Below are 23,244 nucleotides of genomic sequence, written 5' to 3'. Positions count from 1 at the left end.
CTCCCACCTGACTCCTGCTCTGCTCTGGGGGGGCGGGCAGAGAGGGGTCCCGAGGCCTCTTCCCAGTTCTTGGGAGCACCCACCAGGCCTGAACCAGGCCGGAAGCCCCCTCCTCAAGGGGTCCTCAGACCACGCCGCTCCACCTCTGATTGCTCTGTCTCCTGGCAGCAGGGAGCCCCCAGTGAGAAGAGAAAGCTCCAGACTGTGACCTCGGCCCCCGGCTGCTCTGGGAGTGGGGGGGGGGTCGCTGGGAGGCCACGAGTGCTGGGGCTCGGGGGCTGTGCAGGCACCTCAAGATCAGCGGGCTTGGGCCAGGCTCCGTGCGGTCCGCATGGGAGGCGCTGTGCCGGGACACAGGAGGCCTGGTCAGTGGTCCCCAGAGTCAGGGCCCAAGGAAGGGGTTCGCTCCCCTCTGCTTCCTCAGCTTCTGAGGCCGGAGACCCCAGTCTGGCCTTGATGGGGGGGATTAGAGGGGAGGCCCCTAGCCCCAGGACCTCCAGGAACGGGACCTGGCCCCTCAAAGCCCCAGGCCCTGATCTCAGAATATGGGCTCGTCAGGTCCATCGGGGGTCCTGGCTACTGGCTGACTTGGAAGTCAGTAGGGGGCTGGGGGTTACCGAGGAACCAGGAAGGGGGTCTTAGAGATCAGGGCCCACCCACCCAGCTTTCACAGGAGAAACGAAGGCCCACGGGGCTCAAGGGACTCGCCAGGGTCACACTGTGAGCCCAGCTGGTGGACTCAAGGCCCAGGGCTGTCCCCCACCTGGTCACATGCCCTTGACCCTGAGTGCCCCCTCAGTTTGGACAGGGTCAAGCCCCCTGACCTGCACCCCCAAGACAGTCTTGGCCATTCTAAGCTGAGGAGCCCTCGGGTCTGCAGTCAAGGCCACAGGGCCCAGCGGCCCCACCCCGTCCAGGCCTCTGGTCAGGCTCCTGCCCACTCAGTGCCAGCGCCTGGCTGGGTTCCTGCAGGCCTCACTCCCATCTTCTTCCTCTGGGCCTGCAGCTGGGGTCCCGCCCGCAGCCCCGGTGTGACAACCCTGTAGCTGAGGCTCCGGCCCCCCCTGAGCAGGCAGCTCCCAAGGGGGCCACAGGCATGGTGTCCAGTGTTTACCCACCATGAATATGAGGGTATGCGATGCCAGAGAAGAGAGGCCTGCCAGGCCTCCGGGAGCAGAGTGAGCCCCCCCAGACCGAGATCCCTTCTCACAGGCCAGGCCCCAGTCCGGCTCCCCCCAGCCTGGCGGCCTCGGTCCACACCTGGGGCCTAGAGCTGGGCCTGTCGGGAGCTGACCCGGGGGCAGGATGGCTGAGCTCGGCAGCCCAGCCAGGCGGTCACTATGCACCACCTTTGGGGGGGGGGCCACCCACACAGGGGAGCCACGACCCACACCTGACGGTGCTCGTGGGCCACGTGGAGGTGTCCCGGCTGCATTCCTGATCACATACCCGTGTCCCCGCACCCGCACACATACGCACATATGCGTACACGCTCACATACGTGCACACATAGGACCCGGCGGACAGCGCCCTCTAGCGGCCACTGTGGTCACAAAGCTCGCAGGCACATCTGTAAAGACCCGGACGCCCGAGTCTGGGAGGACTGTTCTCTCGTTTCACGGGGGGCGGGGGCGGGGGGTGACCTGGCCAAGATCACACCGCAGGTAGGCAGCGCAGCCCTGACCCCTGACCCCGCGTGCGTGCATGGTAAGTCGCTTCAGTCGTGTCCGACTCCTTGCCACCCTATGGACTGTAGCCCACCAGGCTCCTCTGTCCTTGGGGATTCTCCAGGCAAGAATACTGCAGTGGGTTGCCATGCCCTCCTCCAGGGGATCTCTCCGACCCAAGGATCGAACCTGCGTCTCTTATGCCCCCTGCATGGGGAGGCGGGTTCTTTACCACTAGCACCACCTGGGAAGCCCCCGCTGGCCCAGATTCCAGCTCGTTCCGGCTCCCAAGGCCCTGCCAGAGCCCAGAGGCTGGGCCCTCTGGGACGGAAACCCTGGGGGCCTTGTACCCCCACCCTCCTCACACACGGGGCCAGCCCCCACCCCAGAAGGGGGGAGTCACATGGGGGGAGAAATCTCGGGACCAGAGAGTCCCCAAGCCCGGTCTCCTCTGTGCTGATGGGGTGGGGTGTCAGGAGGGACGGCGGCCGGGTTCACAGAAACCCCAAAATGCCAAGAAGACGGACACACCTGCCACACACAAGCAAGACACGCTAACCTGTGTCCACTCGCTCAGATCCTCTCCCGAGGGAAGGAAAACCAGCACATCAGGTCCCCTTGTCCCCCAGGCCCAGGTCTCTTTCCCCAGAAGAAGCAAGCGCCATCCACTCCTCACACATAGTCCCTGATCAGACTCAAAGCTCAGCACTGCTCTGGGCCCTGGGGATACGGCAGGGGCCTCAGAGACCAAGACCTGCGGCAAAGTCCCAGGAGGTAAAGCAGGCAGACCAGCAACACATTACATTCTAACAGGAGGCGTGACGAGCCCTTTAGGAAAGGAAGCGGTTGGGGTGACAACTGCTAGTTTAAACTAAGATCAGGGCATCCGGTCCCCTCAGTTCAGTTCAGTTCAGTCGCTCAGTCGTGTCCGACTCTTTGTGACCCCATGAATTGCAGCACACCAGGCCTCCCTGTCCATCACCAACTCCTGGAGTTTACCCAAACCTATGTCCATCGAGTCGGTGATGCCATCCAGCCATCTCATCCTCTGTCGTCCCCTTCTCCTCCTGCCCTCAATCCTTTCCAGCATTAGGGTCTTTTCCAATGAGTCAGCTCTTTGCGTGAGGTGGCCAAATTATTGGAGTTTCAGCTTCAACATCAGTCCTTCCAATGAACACCCAGGATTGATCTCCTTTAGGATGGACTGGTTGGATCTCCTTGCAGTCCAAGGGACTCTCAAGAGTCTTCTCCAACACCACAGTTCAAAAGCATCAATTCTTCTGCACTCAGCTTTCTTCACAGTCCAACTCTCACATCCATACATGACTGCTGGAAAAACCATAGCCTTGACTAGACGGACCTTTGTTGGCAAAGTAATGTCTCTGCTTTTAAATATGCTATCTAGGTTGGTCATAACCTTCCTTCCAAGGAGTAAGCGTCTTTTAATTTCATGGCTGCAATCACCATCAGCAGTCCCCTCACTTCATAGCAAATAGAAGGGGAAAAAGTGGAAACAGTGGCAGATTTGCTTTTCTTGGGCTCCAAAATCACTGTGGCCAGTTACTGCAGCCAGGAAATTAAAAGATGTTTGCTCTTTGGAAGGAAAGCTATGACAAACCTAGACAGTGTATTAAAAAGCAGAGACAATGAAGGTCCATCACTTTGCCAATGAAGGTCCATCTAATCAAAGCTATGGGTTTTCCAGTAGTCATGTACAGATGTAAGAGTTGGGCTATAAAGAAAGCTGAGCACTGAAGAATTGATGCTTTCCAACTGTGGTGCTGGAGAAGATTCTTGAGAGTCCTTTGGACAGGAAGGAGATCAAACCAGTCAATCCTAAGTGAAATCAACCCTGAATATTCACTGGAAGGACTGATGCTGAAGCTCCAATACTTTGGCCCCCTGATGCAGAGAGCTGACTCACTGGGAAAGACCCCAATGCTGGGAAAGATTGAGGACAGAAGAAGTGGGCAGCAAAGGTTGAGAGGGTTGGATGGCATCATTGACTCAATGGACATGAGTTTGAGCAAACTCCAGGAGGTAGTGAAGGACAGGGAAGCCTGGAGTGCTGACGTCCACGGGGTCACAAAGAGTCGGACATGACTGAGTGACTGAACAACAACAAGAAGAGAGGCCACCCCCGAAAGAAGGAGGGGCACCCCAGCAAGAGCCTGGGGAGGGGCAGTCCTGGCAGAAGGGACAGCAAGTGCAAAGGCCCTGGGGTCCGACATGTCTGACAAGCTGCAGGAACAGCAAGGCGGTCAGTGTGGCCAAATTGAAGGCAGGGGTCCGGGGAGGGGGCCAGGCCTGGGGGGGCTCGCAGAGCGGGCTGAGCACCTTGAGATTTGTCCAGGTTCTCAGATGTGCCTGGATGGCATCATGTCACCACACCTGCCCCTTCTAACTTCCTGCACACGCATGTCTTGGGTGTATGTCAAGCAAGGGCAGCCAGATGGCTCAGCGTGTGGACACATGGCAGGTGCCAGCCGGTCTGTGAGGACAGACACGGGGCAGTTCTGGCCCTTCCACCACAGACATGGCTGGGGGAGCCCTGTGCATCCCCGGCGCACAGGTCAGCGTTTCTGGGGGGCGCAGGCCCACCTGGACCCTCAGAGCAGGGCGTCTCTGTGACGGCCACTGCGACCTGCTGCCGCCTCTGCAAAGCAGCTGGACTCACAGCCCCTGGCCAGGCCGAGCCCGGTCCTGCATTGCGCCCCTGCTGGGATTGTGGCCCCTAGACACTGTCCCCAGCGCATCCCCCGCGGTGTTAAATGAGAACCTGGGGGAGGTCCCCGCCCCCGCCCCCCGGGTCCCCCACTGTGCCTGCCTGGGGTGGCCCGGGCTCCTGGCCTCAGCGGCCCAGGTTGCCACTCGGACGGGTGTCCCTGAGTCCCTCCATCTGGGACCCTTCCTCCGGTCACCGGTCTGGGTCCCTCAGCACTTCCAGCGAGGGGACAGTGACACCTTGCGGCCAGGGAGGACACGAGCGGCCCCGGAGCCGGGCGGGAGGGCCCAGGGCGAGGGGGCGGGGCGGGGCGGGGCAACTGGGCTGAGACGGGGACGGCGTGCCCGCGGGGGGCCCTCCAGGGTGCCGCCTCTGCTGGGGGCAGGGCGCCCAGCTTCTGAGTCCTTGGGACAGAGAGGGAGACTTCTGAGTGGGTGCCACAGGGACCCAAGTCCTTCTGGTCGTGGCCTCGAAACTGCCCAGGTGACCAGGAAGAAGGCTGCTCTCCCGCAGGAGGACCTGAGCTTCTCTTAACGAGAGTCGGTTCCTCGGCTTCTGGCTCTTGAAAAAAGGTAAAGGGAATTTTGCACCTTGAACCAACTCCAGGGGTAATTCACCAATCAGTTTGGGGGAAACTGCCAACTTGACCACATTGAATCTTTCAATCCATGAATATCCTCACTCTGTCTCCCTTTAATAGGTTTAATAATTCTCAGTGAAGTTGTGTGTAGAGTTTTCCTCATAAACAAATGTCTTGGGCATCTCTATAGATTCATCCCTAGTAAACTTACACATTTGAAAGTGAAAATGTTAGTCATTGGATTATGTCCGACTCTTTGCAATCCCAAGGACTGTAGTCCACAGACTCCTCTGTCCATGGAATCCTCCAGGCAAGAATACTGCAGTGGGTTGCCATCTCCATCTCCAGGAAACATATATTTGGGAGGGGAGGTGGATTTTATTTAAATATCGATTTACAATGTTGTGTTAATTTCTTCTGTACAGCAAAGTGACTCAGATACATACATACATACATACATATACTTTTTCTCAGTCTTGTCAATTATGGTTTCTCGCAAGCTATTGAATATAGTTCCCTGCGCCATACAGTGGGGTCTTGTTGTTTACGCTGTTTATCCATCCTATATATAACAGCTTGCTTCTGCTAACCCCAAACTTCCATTCCATCCCTCCCCTACCCACCCTCTCCCTTGAGAACAAGTCTATTCTCTACAAGCTGATATTTTTTATGCAATGGTAAAATATATCCTCTTAAATGTTATTCTCTATTCATTTGCTATTATACTGTGCTGTTGGAGAAGACTCTTGAGAGTGTCTTGGACTGCAAGGAGATCCAACCAGTCCATCCTAAAGGAAATCAGTCCTCAATATTCATTGGAAGGACTGATGCGGAAGCTGAAACTCCAATACTTTGGCCACCTGATGCTTAGAACTGACTCACTGGGAGAGACCCTGATGCTGGGAAAGATTGAAGATGGGAGAAGAAGGGGACGGCAGAGGATGAGATGGTTGGATGGCATCACTGACTCAATGGACATGAGTTTGGGTAAACTCCGGGAGTTGGTGATGGACAGGGAGGCCTGGCATGCTGCAGTCTATGGGGTCACAAAGAGTCGGACACGACTGAGTGACTGAACTGAACTGAGAGACCCAGTAAGTTTTTATATTTGAAATCGCACCTGGTAAATTTGCTACACTATTTTTTAATAGATTATATTAATTTATCTACATTCTGTAGGACTTGATACATACTTAAACATATCCTCTGTGAAGAATGACAGTTTTGTTGCTATCTTCCCAATGCTTATATATTTCATTTCTTTCCCAGTCATTTCAAAAGCCAGTTTGGGAGGGGGAAGAGTTCCACTTCAGGAACAGTAGCACAAAGACGTCCACAAAAACATCCCCCAGCCAAAGGGGTGAAAATTATTTTTTAAATGTATATGTTTATAGTAATATTTAAATACATTTATCATATGTTTATAATTATATATCCATAATATACAAATATGTTTATAAATATATATCTGCAATATATAAGTAAATTTATTTATATGTGTGCTAGTCACTCCGTTGTGTCCAACTCTTTGAGACCCCATGGACTGTAACCTGCCAGGCTCCTCTGCCCATGAAATTCTCCAGGCAAGCCTGTTGGAGTGGGTTGCCATTCCCTTCTCCAGGGCATTTCCCCAACCCAGGGATCGAACTTGGGTCTCCTGTACTGCAGGAAGAGTCTTTACTGTCTGAGCCACAGGGGAAACTCAAAGTTATTTCTATTTATAATTATGCTTATAATAATACATACTTGCTTATAAATACAAAGTATTATAAATATAATAACATATACTTTCTTATAATTATGTATTTATAATATAAATGTACAATATGCTTATAATTGTCTATTTATAATAATATGTGCATGTATTTGTTTATATATTATTTTTAAATTTATGTATACATTTTATGAAATAATATTCATATATAAGTATTGGAAGTCTTTAAATATATTTTAAAGTCTCTAGAAATAGACCTTCTCTAGAAATAGACCTAAGGGCATACAAAAAAGTGGAATATTTATTAAAGAAAATCTACTGAAATTTGGCAAGAGCAGGGACAGTCTGTCTCAGTTCAGTTCAGCCGCTCAGTCATGTCCGATTCTTTGCGACCCCATGAATCGCAGCACGCCAGGCCTCCCTGTCCATCACCAACTCCCGGAGTTTACCCAAACCCATGTCCATCGAGTCAGTCAGTGATGCCATCCAACCATCTCATCCTCTGTCGTCCCCTTCTCCTCCCACCCCCAATCCTACCCAGCATTAGGGTCTTTTCCAGTGAGTCCACTCTTCGCATGAGGTGGCCAAAGTATTGGAGTTTCAGCTTCAACATCAGTCCTTCCAATGAACACCCAGGACTGATCTCCTTTAGGATGGATTAATTGGATCTCCTTGCAGTCCAAGGGACTCTCAAGAGTCTTCTCCAACACCACAGTTTAAAAGCATCAATTCTGCGGTGCTCAGCTTTCTTCACTGTCCAACCCTCACATCCATACATGACCACTGGAAAAACCATAGCCTTGACTAGACGGACTTTTGTTAGCAAAGTAATGTCTCTGCTTTTAAATATGCTATCTAGGTTGGCCATAACCTTCCTTCCAAGGAGTAAGCATCTTTTAATTTCATGGCTGCAGTCACCATCAGCAGTGATTCTGGAGCCCCAAAAAATAAAGTCTGACACTGTTTCCACTGTTTCCCCATCTATTTCCCATGAAGTGATGGGACCAGATGTCATGATCTTAGTTTTCTGAACGTTGAGCTTTAAGCCAACTTTTTCACTCTCCTCTTTCACTTTCATCAAGAGGCTCTTTAGTTCTTCTTCACTTTCTGCCATAAGGGTGGTGTCATCTGCATATCTGAGGTTATTGATATTTCTCCCGGCAATCTTGATTCCAGCTTGTGTTTCTTCCAGCCCAGCGTTTCTCATGATGTATTCTGCATATAAGTTAAATAAGCAGGGTGACAACATACAGCCTTGACGTACTCCTTTTCCTATGTGGAACCAGTCTGTTGTTCCATGTCCAGTTCTAACTGTTGCTTCCTGACCTGCATACAGGTTTCTCAAGAGACAGGTCAGATGGTCTGGTATTCCCATCTCTTTCAGAATTGTCCACAGTTTATTGTGATCCACACAGTCAAAGGCTTTGGCATAGTCAATAAAGCAAAAATAGATGTTTTTCTGGAACTCTCTTGCTTTTTCGATGATCCAGAGGATATTGGCAATTTGATCTCTGGTTCCTCTGCCTTTTCTAAAACCAGCTTGAACATCTGGAAGTTCACAGTTCACGTATTGCTGAAGCCTGGCTTGGAGAATTTTGAGCATTACTTTACTAGCATGTGAGATGAGTGCAATTGTGCGGTAGTTTGAGCATTCTTTGGCATTGCCTTTCTTTGGGATTGGAACGAAAACTGACCTTTTTCAGTCCTGTGGCCACTGCTGAGTTTTCCAAATTTGCTGGCATATCGAGTGCAGCAGTTTCACAGCATCATCTTTCAGGATTTGAAATAGCTCAACTGGAATTCCATCACCTCCACTAGCTTTGTTTGTAGTAATGCTTCCTAAGGCCCACTTGACTTCACATTCCAGGATCTCTGACTCTAGGTGAGTGATCACACCATCGTGATTATCTGGGTTGTGAAGATCTTTTTTGTACAGTTCTTCTGTGTATTCTTGCCACCTCTTCTTAATATCTTCTGCTTCTGTTAGGTCCATACCATTTCTGTCCTTTATTGAGCCTATCTTTGCATGAAATGTTCCCTTGGTATCTCTAATTTTCTTGAAGAGATCTCTAGTCTTTCCCAATCTGTTGTTTTTCTCTATTTCTTTGCAGTGATCGCTGAGGAAGGCTTTCTTATCTCTCCTTGCTATTCTTTGGGACTCTGCATTCAGATGGGAATATCTTTCCTTTTCTCCTTTGCTTTTCGCTTCTCTTCTCTTCCCAGCTATCTATAAGGCCTCCTCAGACAGCCATTTTGCTTTCTTGCATTTTTTTTTCCATGGGGATTTTCTTGATCCCTGTCTCCTGTACAATGTCACGAACCTCTGTCCATAGTTCATCAGGCACTCTGTCTATCAGATCTAGTTCCTTAAATCTATTTGTCACTTCTACTGTATACACATAAGGGATTTGATCTAGGTCATACCTGAATGGACTAGTGGTTTTCTCTACTTTCTTCAATTTAAGTCTGAATTGGGCAATAAGCAGTTCTTGATCTGAGCCCCAGTCTGCTCCTGGTCTTGTTTTTGCTGACTGTATAGAGCTTAATATAATCAATCTGATTTCTCAATTATGGCCTGCTTCCTTCCTCCCGTTCCCAGCCCAACATGAGGCACCTCCACTCCAAGCAGTTGCGGAAAGAACATCGGTCACCCTCTCCACCCAGCTTCGGGTCAAGGTGACATCTTCCTGACATTCTCCCCAGGGGAACAGCTGAGAGGTGAGATCTCTGAGACCAGGATGGGGGCATCCAAGCCGGACACCGAAGTTTGGCCAGCGGGTGCAATGCCAAGCTCTGCCAGCAGACGGTGCTAGAGGGACGCGAAACACAAAAGCGGCCGGAAAGCGCCTTTGCTTTGCCGGTTCCCCTCCCTTCTATCGAGCACAGGAGCCCGTGATGGTGCGGGGGTGGCCCCGCGTCTGCTCGGCAGCCCTGACGGACCAGTTCAGCAGGCACTCAGGCCCCACTCTGTCCACAAAACGACCCCTTCTGCAGTAGACCAGCCCTGGGCTCCCACACCTTCCGGTCAGTTGGGGGCCACTTCTGTGCACCAGCCCGGGCCACACCCTCCACGCTGTCGAGCCCGGGGCCAGGTAGGTTTTTCCTGCACCCTAGGACCTGGAATCGGCCCCCTATCCCAAGACTTCACCTGATTTTATGTGTCAGCCCAGATCTCAGCACGATGCCCCCACCTTTGGTGGGATAGGTGGGGGTGAAGGCGGCCCCTGAGATGGTGAAACTGCGGGTCAAGATTAATCAAATCCATTCCGCCTGCCCGCACTAATCAAGAGCCTTTTAAGATTCGCACGTCCTCCAGTCACGAAGCCAGAACCATAAAATACCCGCCCGAGGCGTTCTCTAGAAAGCCGGACTCAGCTGTTAGGACTGGATGGACCGCTGCCCCTCCCACTGGGCGTGGTCGCGTGTCCGGGCCTGGAGACTCCGCCCCCAGCTCGCGCTCTGAGCGCAGAGGCGGACCGCGGTCCCGCACCTTGTCCATCCCTTTCCCCCGGCTCCCCACGCCCCACGCCACCTGCTGCTTGGTCTCCATGGCTGAACGCCCAGCCCCGTGCCCGCAGGGAGGCAGATTCAAGCGCTCTCTGGTCTCCTTGCCGGGTTGCCTTGTGGATGAACCTGCTCTTTGCTGCAAACCTGGCATCTCAGTATTTTGACCTGCTGTTTGTAAGGGGGAAAACGGTTCCCTAACAATAGTAAAACCATTACATGTAGCACTCGGAACCCCCTCACTGCAGAATCCCCCACAGATTGCTGACCACCGTAGGTTTGTCTTTGACCCCCTGCAATGGTGAATTTTCTAGAAACTTTGGTCTAGCCCAGGCCTCCATTTCCCAGATCCCTGAAGGGACCCCAAAGCAGCCCCTCTTCCCGGTCACTTCACTGCTGACCAGCAAACCTGGGGGGAGGACGGTGCTGAGATGCCCCACCACATCCTTTAGGGTCGCCCCTACATCTGCTGAGACCGCCGCACAAGTCCACAACCAGGAGGGCAACTCTGGACACTGACCTGGGAGGGACACGGGGCCAGAGGCCCGGGGAAGCCTACGTCTGGACAGCCCACAGCTGACCCGGCCCAGGGGGACGTTATGCCTGTGGGCGCGATGCAGGCTGATAGCTCGGCCCCCGAGCCGACACGCCCCGAAAGTGCCTCCTGGTAAAGGACCACCAGAGTCACCCGGGCATCATCACTAGTAAAATACCACCCGACGACTCAGAACACCAGGCTGAGATCTTTCCACACTAGAGGGCCCCAGAGACCGCGGGGTCGCACCCGGGCTCCCGGGGCTGCCGCACAGAGTCTGTCCGCCAGGGGGCGCGAGCGCTGGCCATGGGCTGGCCCTTCCGGTCAGCTGTGATGGGCAGAGAAGGGTCTAGTCCCAACGGACTGTGTGATGGGCTCTCGAGGTTATGGGTGCTCCTCACCCCAGAGGGCTCAGAAAGTTAGGAATCAAGAAACAAAGGCTTTGGTGCATGAACTAATGAGTGACCAGCAAAAAAATATTTTAAAAATAAAGTAGATTAGATTTGACGATTATGCAGTATTTGGGACATACTTACAGTAAAAAATTATTCACTGGGCAGTCTGTGTTTTATCTGCTGTCCTACTCATGAGAGATGAACAAGAGAGCTGCCAGGACTCGGTCTTTTTTCTTTGCTCTTATTGTGTCTGCGTTTGTATTTATCAACCACGTTCTTTTCTTCTCAGTATCGCTTTATGTAGGAGTTGTCAGAGGTTAGCAGAATGTTCAGTGGAACTGTGAGCGGATCTGAGGACGAATTAACACAACTGGCTGTGATTACAATGACCGTCGGAGGCAAGTGTCCTTCATTTTGGAAGGAGGGTGCTATCTCGGGGTCAAGGGTGGGGCACCCAAACCGACAGAGGTTTCTGTGCAGCGGGTGCCACGCCGGGCTCTGCCAGCAGATGGTGGTGGAGGAACAGGCAAGGCCACCGCTGCCAGAAAGCGTTTTTTCTGCTTTCCTTCCTTTTATTGCGCACAGGGGCCGGTGACGGTGTGAGGATGGCCTCGGGTCCGCTCAGCAGCAGCGCTGACCGACGGCCTAGTAAACGTGTGGCCCAGATCTCAGCACCGAGGCCGCCACCTTTGGTGGGATAGGTGGGGTTGAGGGCAACCTCTGAGATGGTGAAACTGCAGGTCATGATCAGTCAAATCCATTCCACCTGCCCGCACTAATCAAGGGCCTTTATTAGATTTAATCAAGTCTTTAAAAAGACTTGCATGTCCTCCAGTCACGAAGCCAGAACAATAAAATACCCGCCCGGGGCGTTCTCTAGAAAGCGGACTCAGCTGTTAGGACTGGATGGACCGCTGCCCCTCCCACTGGGCGTGGTCGCGTGTCCGCTGCCTGGAGACTCCGCCCCCAGCTCGCGCTCTCAGCGCAGAGGCGGAGCTTGGGTCCACCTGCGCGGACCCGCGTCCCTCACCTTGTCCATCCCTTTCCCCCGGCTCCCCACGCCCCACACCACCTGCTGCTCGGTCTTCACCCGTGCCCACAGGGAGGCAGCCCCGTGCCCGCAGGGAGGCAGATTCCAGAGCATTCTCTGGTCTCCTTGCTGGGTTGCCTTGTGGATGAACCCGCTCTTTGCTGCAAACCTGGTATCTCAGTATCTTGGCCTGCTGTTTGTAGGGGGAAAAACGGTTCCCTAACAATAGTAAAACCATTACATGTAGCACTCAGTCCCCGGCCCCGCCCCCCCAACTCCCACAGATTGCTGACCACCAAAGGTTTGTCTCTGAGTCCCTGCAATGGTGAATTTTCTAGAAGTTTCCCTCCAGCCCAGGCCTCCGTTTTCCAGATCCCTGGAGGGGCAGTGGGGGGAAAGATTATAATTCAAACAGAAGTCCCTAGGTCCAGGTAGAACCCAATCACCATTCGCTAAAGGGAGAAATCCACGCCTCCACAACAGATCAGGCTGATCGTCTGGAGTGGCCTCTATTGAAGGTTTCATGAGGAAACTGCCTTCCGGGGACACAGCCCAGTATTTTGCCTCTGGCCCCTCCAGACTCCGGGGCTCACCTCCCCTCCTCTGGGCTCTGATAGGGGTTCTCTGGGCCAGGCCCCCGCACCTGCAGCCAGCCAGCGGCCCACGGAACAGCGGGAGGCAGGTGGGGACCCCAGGCCGGCCCACCCACACGGGGCTAGACCAGAGGGGAGGGCCCAGCCGTGAGGACACAGGCAGCTGCTCTGGGATGGCCTTGTAGGGAGGGGGTAGCAAATGTGGGTGAGTCTCCAGCGCTCGGCCCCACCGGAATCCTGGAGGCTGGGTGAGCGTGTGGCCTGTGGTGTGGGAGACACCCTGCTCGGCACCCCCAGGCCACCTCTGACTTGGTTTCCTGGTTGTCAGACACTGAAGAGGGGTCCCCCAAAGAAAGGGGCTGCCTTTCCCCTCCCCTTACCCTCCGAAGGTCGTGCATCAACCCGTGGCGCAGACATCCAGATACCCGTGATCCTGGCGAGCTTCTGCTCGGCCCCGAGCCACACGAGAGGCCACTTGGTTTCCACCTGGGCCGAGGTGACTGAACCCCCTTGTCGCCTCTGGGAAATCCCGGCAACTGTGGGTGGGGGCTCCTGCCTCCCCCTGAACTGTCCCCCCGACCCCGCAGTGGCCGGCAGAGCTGACCGAGGCCACTGCACCCGCGGTAAACTCCCGCCCTCGCTTCCCTCCTGCCACAGGAGGGCCAGGGGAGAGAGGGGGCGGGTGAGGGGACCATCCTGGGACAGACAGGAGGTGGGAGAGGGTCCCCGTCTCCCACATGACTGTGTGGGCTCCCTCACGTGGGGGGCCTGACCTGTGATGTCTAGTTCTTTGCTGCATCTCATGGTATTTGATGAAACTTTTCTAAAATGTAATAAAGCACCATGTAACATTCTAGGTTATGCTGAATGAACTTTGGGAGTAAGGGTGGAAAATCAAAGGACTATTTCAAAATGCCAACCATATGATAATCACCTGTGCCCTCAGTTTGCCGGGCCGGTGTGCATTCTTTAGTCCTCCAAGCCCCACAGGGCTGAGCAGTGACATCACAGCCTCCGTGTCACAGCCGAGGTCACTGAAGCACCAGGCTGTGACATCAGGAGTGGACTCGGGACAGAGCCCAGCACTGACCAGACCAGGAGGAGGGGCAGGTGTGCCTGATGGTGGATCTCTCATCGGCCTAGACGGAACGCTTCACACTCGGACAATAACTCACAGAGGTGGGGGGGATGAGCATGACCTTTGGGGGTTAACCAAGCCAATACATACTAAGATGGAAATAAATCATGCCTCACCCTAAACAGTAATGTTAATAATAGGAGAACTTCTTATGTAAAAAGAATTATAGAAAGAATCAGAAAACAAACTCCAATAATTTGCTGTTTATAAGTTACAGATATATAGCAAAAATATATACACAAATTTTAAAAATAAAATGCTGAGCTAAATAAACTCCCATGCAAATGCAAAGTAAAAGAAAAAAAGCAAGGGGTTTCCATTATGATGTTTGGAAAAGAGAAGTTGAAGCTAGAAGCATTAAAAGAGGCAAGGAGGGCACGCAAAGGCACAGGTTTTCAGTTCATCTCTGTTAAATAGACACCTGCTCCAAATACGGTAAGCACTTGACCACGTATACCCTGCCCATCGAGAGAACTGCACGACTAACAAAGCGTACAGAGCACATACAAAACAGAAATAGAAACTCAGGCAAAACAGAAACGCGGGAAGGAAAAACGCACAAAGTCAGACTAGGATTCGACCCGGTAAATGAGTGTTCTTAACTACCTTGGGGTCACAAGGCCCTTCAAGGGCTACAGACCTCCTCCCGGAATAGTCCATCCACACACACCCCCGCACGGCTTTGCTCGGTCCCCGGGCCCACAACCCCTGAGCCCCGGCATGCTCCCAGGCTGCCGGGCATCCTCAGACCCTGGGGGAAAGACTAGTTAGAGCATGTGCGGACTGGAAGAAAATAACAGGAAGGTTGATTTAACCACCTGAACTGAGGGAGTAAAAACACATTTCTTGAGAGTACACAAACGCTGTATAAAAACTGATAACATATTCAGGCTCAGAGAATTTCTGTGGACACTTAGAAATACTGACATCACCATGTACAATAAGAAGTAACAGCAATGACCTAAGCAGTCATCACTGGGATCAGGATTAATTAAAAAATACTAATTTTTAAATTAATATTTAAAAATACTAATTAAAATAATAATACTTGGGTCAAAGGGAAATTCCTAAGACAAGAGCAAAAAGAAAAAACACATGTCAACATCTAACTACAAGAGAATGAACACAGACCAAAGTACCCACGTTTACTAGAAATATTAAAAGTGATTAACTACCTAAATAATTAATCTTAGAAACATAAAAGTATTAAGTAACAAAAAAGATAAAGAAAACAGCAGAAAACACGTACTTTGACAAAACACTTCGATTAGTATAGTAAACAGAAGCAAGAACTGGGGCTTTACAACACTCAACAACGTCCGCTAAAAGAAGGAAAAAGCGTGACAATAAAACAGAATCAAACAACGAAACTCAAGGACGACTCAAACGCTACCAGGATGGTCTCCTGTAACAGCGCACTGTCTGACAGCCTAAGAAGGGGATTCAAAAACACATGTGAAAGCAAGGAAAGAACGTGACCTGCGGAACTAGGCTCTGCTCACACGTCTGAAAAAGCAGTGCCTGCCTGGTCTGGCCATGGTTTTGTGTGAGTCTGTCAACCCTTCAGGAAAGGAGTCTTACACTCCATGTTACATAAATTGTCAGAAAAGAAAGGAGATGGGGGTGGGAGGGGAAGAAAGTGCATGTTTAGAAATGTGAGAGGAGCGTGAAACAGCTGAGGGCCGATGGGAGGGCGTGGCGGGAGGTCAGGAGGCCTGCTGGGCTTGGGCGGTAACCCAGGTTGGCTGAAATGGGGGGGTTATGTGCGGAAGACCCCGGAAGGTTGGTTTTAAGGAGAGTGGTGACGTGTGCAAAGTGATGCTTGGGAAAAAAATAAAATAAAACAATTTGGCTGGGAGCCCCACACCAGGAGGAGACAGCAAATGTCGGAAGTGGGTGCCCACCCTGCCCAGTAAGGACAGTCCCGGCCAGGCTGAGGCCGAATGGGGTGCCGGGGGGCAAGGAGGTAGATCTTTGGGGGGGCCCTGTCCCCCTGCACCGAGCGAGGGTGTCGGCATTCTCTCTTGACTCTCACGAGTGACGGGCGATCCTCCAGGCAGGCTGCCATTCAGACGGGCTCACACAAGGGCCGGTTTAGTGCCCCACGGACAGCACTACAGAGAGGGGCTGTTCAGAGCCGGTCTCCCCAGACCAGCAGACATGCCCTTTCAACGTCTCTGGCTGCCAAGCCCACTGGCGGAGGAACAGCTCTGGCTTTCCCCTTTTTATTCAGGACCATCCTAGCTGCCCAGCCGAGCCCCATCTGCTGAAATAACCAGCGTGAGCCTGATGGGCTTGTGGGACTGCGGCCGCAGACGTGAAAAACTTCAAAAACAACTCAGACCACGTCCCCCCCAACTGGTGCTATGGGAGCCTGCCAGGGCCAGTACCAAAGACCCCCGCTGACACACGGAGGCCTGGGACAAACGCTTACGGGGCAGCCAGACGCGGCTCTGCCCAAGCCCATTCCTGGGCCCGGGGCAGGGGACTGAACTGGGATGGCACCTTCAAGGCCCACTGGGTGAGGGTGGGCAAGCCTGTGCCCGGGCGATGTGGGGGGTGGTGGTAGGCTGCCTGGGAGCCGCCTGTTACGGGTGGGAGGAGGGGGAGCTCTGGGAACACTACACCCTCAGAGCCCCGCCCTGGGGATGCCCAGCTGAACTGGCCTCGGGAACCAGAAAGCGTCACTGTGCAGGGCGCTGTAGCCCCGGGCACCACACCCAGGGCACAAGCTGGAGGGGGAGGGGCCCTGCCATCTCAGGAACCAGACAGGCCTGTGTCTCCCCTGCGGGGGCGGGGGGGCAGGGGTCACCCTGGGTCTCTGTCCTCAGTCAACACTTGATGGAGCTCCCGAGTGCCTGATCCCAGTCTGAATGGGAGCCCTGGACCTGCCCTAGGGGAATGTGACATTCCCAACGTCCACACCTCTTGGAGAGGGAAACGGAGTCTTGGGGCTTCCTCCAGGTCATCAAGGGAGGAGGGGCCAGAGCTGGAGCTTGAACCCAGACCTTCTGACTGCAACCCCTTCATCCCAGGAGGGCTGAGCGCAGGCTGCCCAGCCCGCAGAACAGAGACGCCCCGCTGACATCCTAACCTGGACCCAGGGTCTGGCAGAGGGCTACCCCTGGGGGCAGGGCCCGTGCCTGGCTCAGTCGGGGCAGGCATCCTCAGGCCCTCCGGGGACCGCGCCTCCACCTCCGCTGGAGGGCCGACAGCCAGGCCCGCCCTCAGCCAACCCAGGCAGAGGGCTGAGAGGCCCGCGGGGGCCTCGCCGTCACCCCAAGCCCAGGACGAGCCCTCCTGCGCCCCCTCCGCCCCTCCCCCGAGCGGCCGGCCCGTCCCTGCAGTGGCCGAGGCGGGCGCTGAGCCCCGACTTTGGACTCATCTTCCCTGGGCTGTTTGGACCGCGATCCCGCTTCACTTCTCCAAGTGCCTGAGGTTAGAGCTCGCCGGACGTCTCCTGGGGGCTTAACCCCGCTTTCTCCCTCTGACGTGTATTCATCTGGATTTTGGAAAAAGCGAATGGAGGGCAAAACCAAACCCCCGGGGTCCCAGCAGAAACGTCCGGTGGAGAGCCGGCTCCGCCCCGGCGCGCCGCGATCGGGCGTCGGGCCGGCCCCCGAGTCCGCCCGCGGGGCCGGGGGTAGCAGGGCTGGCGCGCCCTCGCCCCGGGCGGACCCCTAGCACTTGTCGGCCGCGTGGACCTTCTGGTGGCGGAGGAGGTGCGAGCTGCCCCGGAAGGCCTTGCCGCAGCGGCCGCACTCGTAGGGCCGCTCGCGCGTGTGCGTCTTGTAGTGCTCGATGAGCGCCGAGCGGTGGCGGAAGGCCTTGCCGCACTCGTCGCACGCGTAGGGCTTGCGGCCCGTGTGGATGCGCTGGTGCTGGATGAGCGCCGAGCTGTGGCAGAAGGCCTTGCCGCACTGGCCGCACTCGTAGGGCCGCTCACCCGTGTGGATGCGCTGGTGCTCGATGAGCGACGAGCTCTGGCTGAAGGCCTTGCCGCACTTGTGGCACCTGTACGGCTTCTCGCCCGTGTGAGTCTTGCGGTGCTCGATGAGGTTGGAGCTCTGGCTGAAGGCCTTGCCGCAGTCCTCGCAGGCGTACGGCTTCTTGCCCGTGTGGACGCGCTGGTGCCGCAGCAGGTGCGAGCGGTGGCAGAAGGCCTTCCCGCACAGCTCGCAGGCGTGCGGCCTCTGCAGCGAGTGGATCTTGCGGTGCTGGCTCAGGCCCGAGCTCTGGTTGAAGGCCTTGCCGCACTCCTGGCACGCGTAGGGCTTCTCCCCGGTGTGGATGCGCTCGTGCTTGCGGAGGCTGGAGCTGCGGCTGAAGTCCTTGCCGCACTCGCGGCAGGCGTACGGCCGCCTCCCGGTGTGCGTCTTCCGGTGCTGCGCCAGGGCCGAGCTCTGGCGGAAGGCCTTGCCGCACTCGCCGCAGTGGTACGGCTTCTCCCCGGTGTGGATGGCCTGGTGCCGCAGCAGGTGCGAGCTCTGGCTGAAGGCCTTGCCGCACTCACCGCACTCGTAGGGCTTCTCCCCGGTGTGAATCACCAGGTGCCGGAGCAGGTGCGAGCTCTGGCTGAAGGCCTTGCCACACTCCCGACACGCATACGGCTTGGTGGGCTGCGCGGTCCTGGGTGGCCCCTCGGGCCCCGAGTCCCCCCTGCCCGCCGCCTCCCCGGCGGGCGGATCGGCGGCTTCCCCGCTGCCGGTGATCCGGTACGCAGTCAGGTCCGATTTCTGGAGGAAGGTCGGGGCGAATGGCTCATCGTCCTGGGCCCTGTCTCCCGGGGGGACGCTCTGAGGCCGAACGGGGCTCGAGCACAGATCGAAGTCCCCCTGGTAATCGTCGTGCTCCCCGCCTTGCTCCCCGAGAGGGATCTCCTTGTAGATGACCGCCATCTGCTCCAGAGCCCTCCCCTGAAGAAAAGGGGCCCCCAGGTCCTCCTCCAGGAACAGGTCTGTCTGCATGTCCAGCCCATCCGAAAACACGAAAGCCTCACCCAGCTTGGCGGCTGGGGGTATCTCCACTGAGGGCCCAGTCATCCCAGTGGCTGGATCTGTCTGGGACACACTTAACCGCTCTCGGATTCTGAAAAGAAAACAAGAGACACGGTCAAGCACCAAGTAGGTGCCGGAGCCCAAAGGAGATAGCACCAAAGACACAACCATGCCCTCGAAGAGGGTCCTTGGTGACTCAGAGACAAGCAGAGAGACTTACCAGAAACAAGTGCAAGGGAGACAGAGAGACAGACAGACAATGCGGCACATTGGTGTCCAGACTCTAAAGGCTCAGGGTGCCAGAAAGATGGGTGAGGACGTGAAAGGGAGCCATTCTGGAAAGGGGGCAGGAGTCCAGCCCCCAGAGGATGCTGGGGCTGGGGTCCTGTTGGGAGAGAGAGCACCCATCTGCCTCCTGTGCTTGATGGGCTGCACCCCTCCAGCCCGGAGCCCCAGCCGGAAGCCAGGAGTCAGATCTTCCCACCACCTGGCCCATCCACGTCCTGGGGCTTCTCTGAAGGGGTCTCTGCTTCTCTCCAGGCCGACCCCGATGGATGCCCATCTCCAGCTTCCCCCCTCCCTCCCACATCTGTTCTCTACATGGACACCGGGGCCAAATGCCTAAACCCAGTCTTGATGGTGGCGGCCCCCTTCTCAGGAGCCTGCAGCAGCCCACGCCCTCCAGGCCCAGCCCTGCGGCCCTGTCCCCTGCCTCTGCTTCCACACACCCTTATGCTTCCAGCTCCACAACTCCTATGAGCCGCTCTTTCCTCCTCCTGACTGGTCCCCCCACCACTGGCTTCTCACACGGTCATGTGTTCACCCTTCCAGACTCAGTCCAAACGTCCCCTCTTCTCTGCACCCTCGGACCCTGACAATCCCGGACAATCTTGGGCACGTGGCCCCAGCGACCGTGGGCTCAGGACACGCGTCCATCACGGCACTCGGCACCCGCAGGGCAGGCGTCCTTGTAGGACCCTCCGCAGCACTGCCTGTGAGCTCCCCGAGGGCACTCTGGGGTTCCTCTGAATTGGAAGCCCCAGCTCCCAGCACAACCGCTCCATCTCTACATGCACACATCCGCTGAATAAATAAATGACTCAGTGGAGGAAAAGCCATTTGCTTTTGTGTTAGTACTGCTTGCCACACTTTTATTTTTTTGCCAAAGAACTTTGTATTCAAATAAGTCAATTATCTCTGAGCTATGTGTTTTCCAGTAGTCATGTACCGATATGAGAGTTGGATCATAAAGAAGGCTGAGTGCCGAAGAACTGATGCTTTCAAACTGCGGTGTTGAAGACTCTTGAGTCCCTTGGACTGCAAGGAGATCAAGCCAGTCAGTCCTAAAGGAAATCAACCCTGAATATTCATTGGAAGGACTGATGCTGAAGCTGAATTTCCAATACTTTGGCCACCTGATTCGAAGAGCTGACTCACTGGGAAAGACCCTGATGCTGAGAAAGATTGAGGTCAAAAGGAGAAGGGGACAACAGAGGACGAGATGGTTGGATGGCATCACCTCAATGGACTTGAGTTTGAGCAAGCTCCGGGAGATGGTAATGGACAGGGAGGCCTGGCGTGCTGCAGTCCATGGGGTCAAAGAGTTGGACACAACTGAGCGACTGAACAACAATCTAGGAGATATAAATAAATACAACAGACAAAAGCAGAGGTGCTCTGGTTGAAGGGGGTGTTTTCATAGGGACAAGAGAAGGAGGGGAGAACACCCCCACTCAGCCCCCCCGACCCCACTGTGGAAGCCCTGCAGGACCCCGTTCAGAAACTGTGCAAGCTCCAAGGAGACTCTTGAGGTACGATAATGATAACAACTCGAGGTAATTGAGCATCTACGGAGAAGGCAATGGCACCCCACTCCAGTACTCTTGCCTGGAAAAGCCCATGGACGGAGGAGCCTGGTAGGCTGCAGTCCATGGGGTCGCGAAGAGTCGAACCCAACTGAGCGACTTCACTTTCACGCACTGGAGAGGGCAATGGCAACCCACTCCAGTGTTCTTGTCTGGAGAATCCCAGCGATGGGGGAGCCTGGCGGGCTGCCATCTATGAGGTCACACAGAGTCGGACACGACTAAAGCAACTTAGCAGCAGCAGCAGCAGCACGGCATGCAAGGCACTGCTAGGCCTTCTACAAGCGCATCTCATTTACTCCTCAGGACTCCATACAAAGGTACGCTTACCCTAACAAAGAAGTTCAGAGAGGAATGGCCTCAAGAAGACACGGGAAATTAATCAGGATAGTCATGGCGGAACTCATTCCTAGTTGGAATCTTTTTAATAAAATGTTTATTGGAGTCTAGTTGGTTTACAATGTTGTGTTTGGGACTTTTTAAGTTTTATTTTATTTTTAATTGGAGCATAATTACAATATTGTGTTGCTTTCTGCCGTACATCATCATGAATCGGCCATAGGTACACATATGTCCCCTCCCTCTTGAACCTCCCTCCCACCCCTCTAGGTTGTCACAGAGCGTGGGTTGTTTCGTTTTGTTTTCAGTGAATTTTCAGCCAGGTGTGAAAAAAAGCACAGAACTGCAGCATCCTCAAGACGTCTACGCTCACTCCCATCCCTCTTCGCAGCCCCCATCTGCACTGCTCCCCCTGCTCAAACCTCACACCCATTTCCACCCTGGCCCACCCCTTCCCCGTTAAGCTCAGACCTTCTCTACTTGGGCCTTCTCCAGCGGGTCCACCTATGGATGTCACTCCAACCAGCTCTCTGACCAGCCTCACGTTCCTCACCTTCCTGTCCTGCTGCAACCGGCCACGAACTACCCGCCTCCCCCGCCAGCTCCTCCTAAGATACTGAACATTGCCAAGGAAAATCATACGACTTGTGGCTGGCACGGAGACAGATTTCAAGTTTCCAGTTTTGGCTGGCGCTTCAGCTCCAGCGTCCAGTGACCTCCTTGTGGCCGGCCAAGCCCTCTCTTCTGGGTCCTCACTTCCCTCGCCACCCCCACCCCCCATTCTGGCAGGTGTCCCAAGACCTCCTTCTCAAAAAACCCTCCGTTTCAGAGACTGCAAATGGGCAGCCTGGAGATCCTGTCACAAACGCGTTATTGTTTGACTTAGCTGCCACAGGATTTAAAACTGTAGGTTTTCTCGCCAAGAGCTGGAAGATGTGACAATATGGGGCCCAGCCTTCGCTCACTCACGGGGGGCTGGATAACCAACCTCCCCACTCCCAAGCCCCGCTTCATTCCCTTGGTTCTGAAAGCTCCTCTCCCCGCTAATTTTCACGCCCGGCTGACCCCTCTTTCTCGGGATCTGGGGAGTCGTGACCTCCACCCACCTGCTAAGTCCTGGTTTTTCCATTCCCCCTAGGTGCCAGCTACCTGCTAAAGTCTCCGCCGTGATGAAAAAGTTGGCGTGCCCAGCAATGTTTTCACCGATGCTTTGGGGCCGAAATTCCCAAGGTCTAGAACCTGGTGCTTCCCACCTCTCGGGCCTTCCCGGCTCCTCCGGCCTCTGTCACTCCGTCCTCCGGGGCTCCCAGGGCCTGGGCACCGGGCCGACCCCCGGGGCCTGTCCTCCGGGCCGGAGGCTCGCGAGCGGCCGCGGCCCCGCACCTGCTCCCAGCGTCGGGGGCCGCCCACACCTGCGCCCCCAGAGGGACAGGTGGCCGCTCTCCCGGGCCGGGGCGGGGCCGCTCTCCCGGGCGGGGCGGGGCCGCACCTCAGCGTCTCCAGCCCCGCGGCCGTGGCCTCGCTCGGCGGCGGCTGCTGACGCGGAGCCCGCGGCCCCGCCCCGAGCGCCCGGGCCCCGCCCCCGCCCGCGGCACTTCCGGGGCCGCTCTAGGCCGCGCGGAGGCCCGCGTCTCGCTGGTCCTGCCGCCTGCACGCCGGGACCCTGGACGCAGGACTCTGGGGTTGGGGAGACCCGTTCCGTAGGCTTGCGGCTCTCCGGGCGGTCCGCGAGCGCTTCCCGGCCGGCTGGGCGGGCGTCGACCAGGCGCCTCTCCTGCGGGTGGGGCCGACTGGAGGCCGAGGTGGGCGCTGGGGTCCCCAGGAGAAGGACAGGCGTGCCCATCACGCCTGTTGGGATTTTCCATCTCCCCCGCCCCCCCGCCCCCCCGCTTCGTGGGGAGCCCGGGACCTGTCTGCCCACCTGGTCCCCACAAAGACCGGTGAGAGCCCAGGAGATGGCTGGGCACCTGGGCGGGACCCTCTCATGCATCTGAGGGGTGGACCCCCGCTTCAGGCGGCGCCTCTTAGAGCTGTGTTCCTCAACCCCTCAGCCCCCTCCCAGGGCCAAGTTCTGCTTCTGGTGGCAAGACTGCCCCTCCACCTCAGGAGGGCTGCTGCCCATGCCGCCCCTGCCCTCTGCCCACCTGCCTTCAGCGCCCTCA

General features: G+C 55.5%; 1 protein-coding gene and 2 long non-coding RNA genes across 4 annotated transcripts in view; 1 reads left to right on the top strand and 2 right to left on the bottom strand.

Annotated features, from left to right (window-relative positions):
- Positions 1 to 2,463, bottom strand: part of LOC145526513 (uncharacterized) — a 31,833-nt gene extending 29,370 nt beyond the window's left edge. The window contains exon 1 of the long non-coding RNA XR_014068937.1: positions 2,227 to 2,463. This is a non-coding gene — a long non-coding RNA (uncharacterized LOC145526513). The remainder of the gene's footprint in view (positions 1 to 2,226) is intronic.
- Positions 2,464 to 4,799: 2,336 nt separating this feature from the next.
- LOC145526510 (uncharacterized) lies at positions 4,800 to 13,597 on the top strand. The gene is made up of 3 exons (XR_014068934.1): positions 4,800 to 4,964; positions 9,286 to 11,518; positions 11,706 to 13,597. It is a non-coding gene; the product is annotated as an uncharacterized LOC145526510 (long non-coding RNA).
- A 472-nt stretch (positions 13,598 to 14,069) lies between these two features.
- On the bottom strand, positions 14,070 to 22,559 carry ZNF70 (zinc finger protein 70). Of its 2 annotated transcripts, none has more exons than XM_081542234.1 (2): positions 22,232 to 22,559; positions 14,070 to 18,969 (listed from the first exon to the last, which is right to left on the bottom strand). In XM_081542234.1, the coding sequence occupies exon 2, from the start codon at positions 18,921 to 18,923 to the stop codon at positions 17,562 to 17,564; it is 1,362 nt and encodes a 453-aa protein (XP_081398360.1). In that variant the 5' UTR covers positions 18,924 to 18,969; positions 22,232 to 22,559; the 3' UTR covers positions 14,070 to 17,561. The 2 variants fall into 2 exon arrangements, with proteins under 2 accessions (XP_081398360.1, XP_081398361.1); XM_081542235.1 differs by having other exon boundaries at positions 22,336 to 22,559.
- Positions 22,560 to 23,244: the final 685 nt, after the last annotated feature.

The sequence above is a fragment of the Giraffa tippelskirchi genome, chromosome 11, assembly GCF_054371585.1.
Source record: "Giraffa tippelskirchi isolate mGirTip1 chromosome 11, T2T-mGirTip1v1.2.pri, whole genome shotgun sequence".
Lineage (NCBI taxonomy): Eukaryota > Metazoa > Chordata > Mammalia > Artiodactyla > Giraffidae > Giraffa > Giraffa tippelskirchi.
Note: the sequence above shows the minus strand (reverse complement) of the source record. Positions and strands in the feature narration are given on the sequence as shown.

Bases quoted from the DNA above. Each gene is read 5' to 3' on its own strand.
- ZNF70 (XM_081542234.1), bottom strand. From the start codon at position 18,923: ATGACTGGGCCCTCAGTGGAGATACCCCCAGCCGCCAAGCTGGGTGAG.